Source organism: Poecilia reticulata, linkage group LG16, assembly GCF_000633615.1.
Source record: "Poecilia reticulata strain Guanapo linkage group LG16, Guppy_female_1.0+MT, whole genome shotgun sequence".
Classification (NCBI taxonomy): domain Eukaryota; kingdom Metazoa; phylum Chordata; class Actinopteri; order Cyprinodontiformes; family Poeciliidae; genus Poecilia; species Poecilia reticulata.
Window position 1 is genome coordinate 49,807 of NC_024346.1, and position 1,159 is coordinate 50,965.

Below are 1,159 nucleotides of genomic sequence, written 5' to 3' on the forward strand. Positions count from 1 at the left end.
GGAGCAGATGTTCTGGTTCCAGTAGAACCGGGTCGACCCGACCGAAGGAGGGAAACATGCAAAATATTTGAATTTGAACGAGTGAGAACCAAAAACAYGAGGGAGAAGGTTGTTGGTGTCGTCGTTGGCCCAGTGATCGGGTTCTGGTGTTGTCCTGACCCGGTCAGGAAGAGTCGGTCCACACGGAACCAACATGTTATCAAATATGTTTAAGTTGTACTCAGTGACTGGACACCAACCAGGGGAAATGATTTTATTTAACAGAGTTTATGGAAACAAATCAATCACTAAACTGCAATCAGTTTTAGATGCTTTTATTGATTATTGGGGAAAAAATGATCAGCAGAAACTCATGAATCAAAGTGCATTATGGGAAATATGTGTGAGGGTTTCCATGTTGATGATGTCATCAGTTGTAGGAGTCCTTGCTGGTCTGTGATTGGCTGGATGGTGCAGCCAATGGGAGCTCTGGGGTTTGGACAGGCTCCGCCCCCAAGTCACCTGGAGAGAAGATCAGAAAGGTAAATGATCTGAACCCTGCAGACGTTCTAGCAGAACCGACCCGTCTTACTGGTCAGTCTGGTTCCCAGTTCCCTCCAGAAGGAGCAGGCGTTCTGCCTCAGGCCCTGCTGATGCTGGAGGGCGGGGCTTAGCTCCAGGTAGGTGGGCGGAGCCTCAGCGGTGACCGGCTGCCAGCGGGGCAGAGCTGACTCCGCCCACACACGGGACGGGTTTGGGTTCCTGAAACAGAACCAGGAAGAGTCAGAGTGCCTGTGAGCTGCTGGCCGACCCGATCCAGACGTGGTCCTGACCCGGTCCGTATGAAGCTGGAGGCGTAGGTCATCACAGCCAATGAGAGGCGCCGGTCAGACGAGGTGAAACGCTGAGAGCTCATTGGCTGGAGGGGAATCCCAAACAGGAACTGAACGTCCAGAGGAACCGAAACATCGGCTCTGCGGAGAAGGAGCAGGAAAARGCCCGGTTACACCAACAGCTGTGATGTTCTGACCCGGTCCAATCTGCTCCCTACCTGTCCTGAGYGCTGGAGGCGGGCTGGTGGTACTGGAAGACGTTGGCGCCGCTGGCGGCCCAGTGGAGAGCCATCTGCACCGTGGGACAGATGATGAACAGATCCCTGCAGCCAGACGCACAGACCGAC

General features: G+C 54.0%; 2 protein-coding genes across 2 annotated transcripts in view; one reads left to right on the plus strand and one right to left on the minus strand.

Annotated features, from left to right (window-relative positions):
• Positions 1 to 25, plus strand: part of LOC103477509 (semaphorin-4A-like) — a 16,274-nt gene extending 16,249 nt beyond the window's left edge. Inside the window, exon 15 of the mRNA XM_008430662.2 lies at positions 8 to 25. Within this exon, the coding sequence (XP_008428884.1) occupies positions 8 to 25 (18 nt within the window). The remainder of the gene's footprint in view (positions 1 to 7) is intronic.
• A 296-nt stretch (positions 26 to 321) lies between these two features.
• tg (thyroglobulin) overlaps positions 322 to 1,159 on the minus strand; it is a gene marked incomplete at its 5' end in the record, with an annotated part of 32,467 nt that continues 31,629 nt past the window's right edge. Inside the window, 4 exons of the mRNA XM_017309308.1 lie at positions 322 to 501; positions 572 to 741; positions 813 to 953; positions 1,031 to 1,135. Coding sequence (XP_017164797.1) covers positions 410 to 501; positions 572 to 741; positions 813 to 953; positions 1,031 to 1,135 — 508 coding nt within the window. The remainder of the gene's footprint in view (positions 502 to 571; positions 742 to 812; positions 954 to 1,030; positions 1,136 to 1,159) is intronic.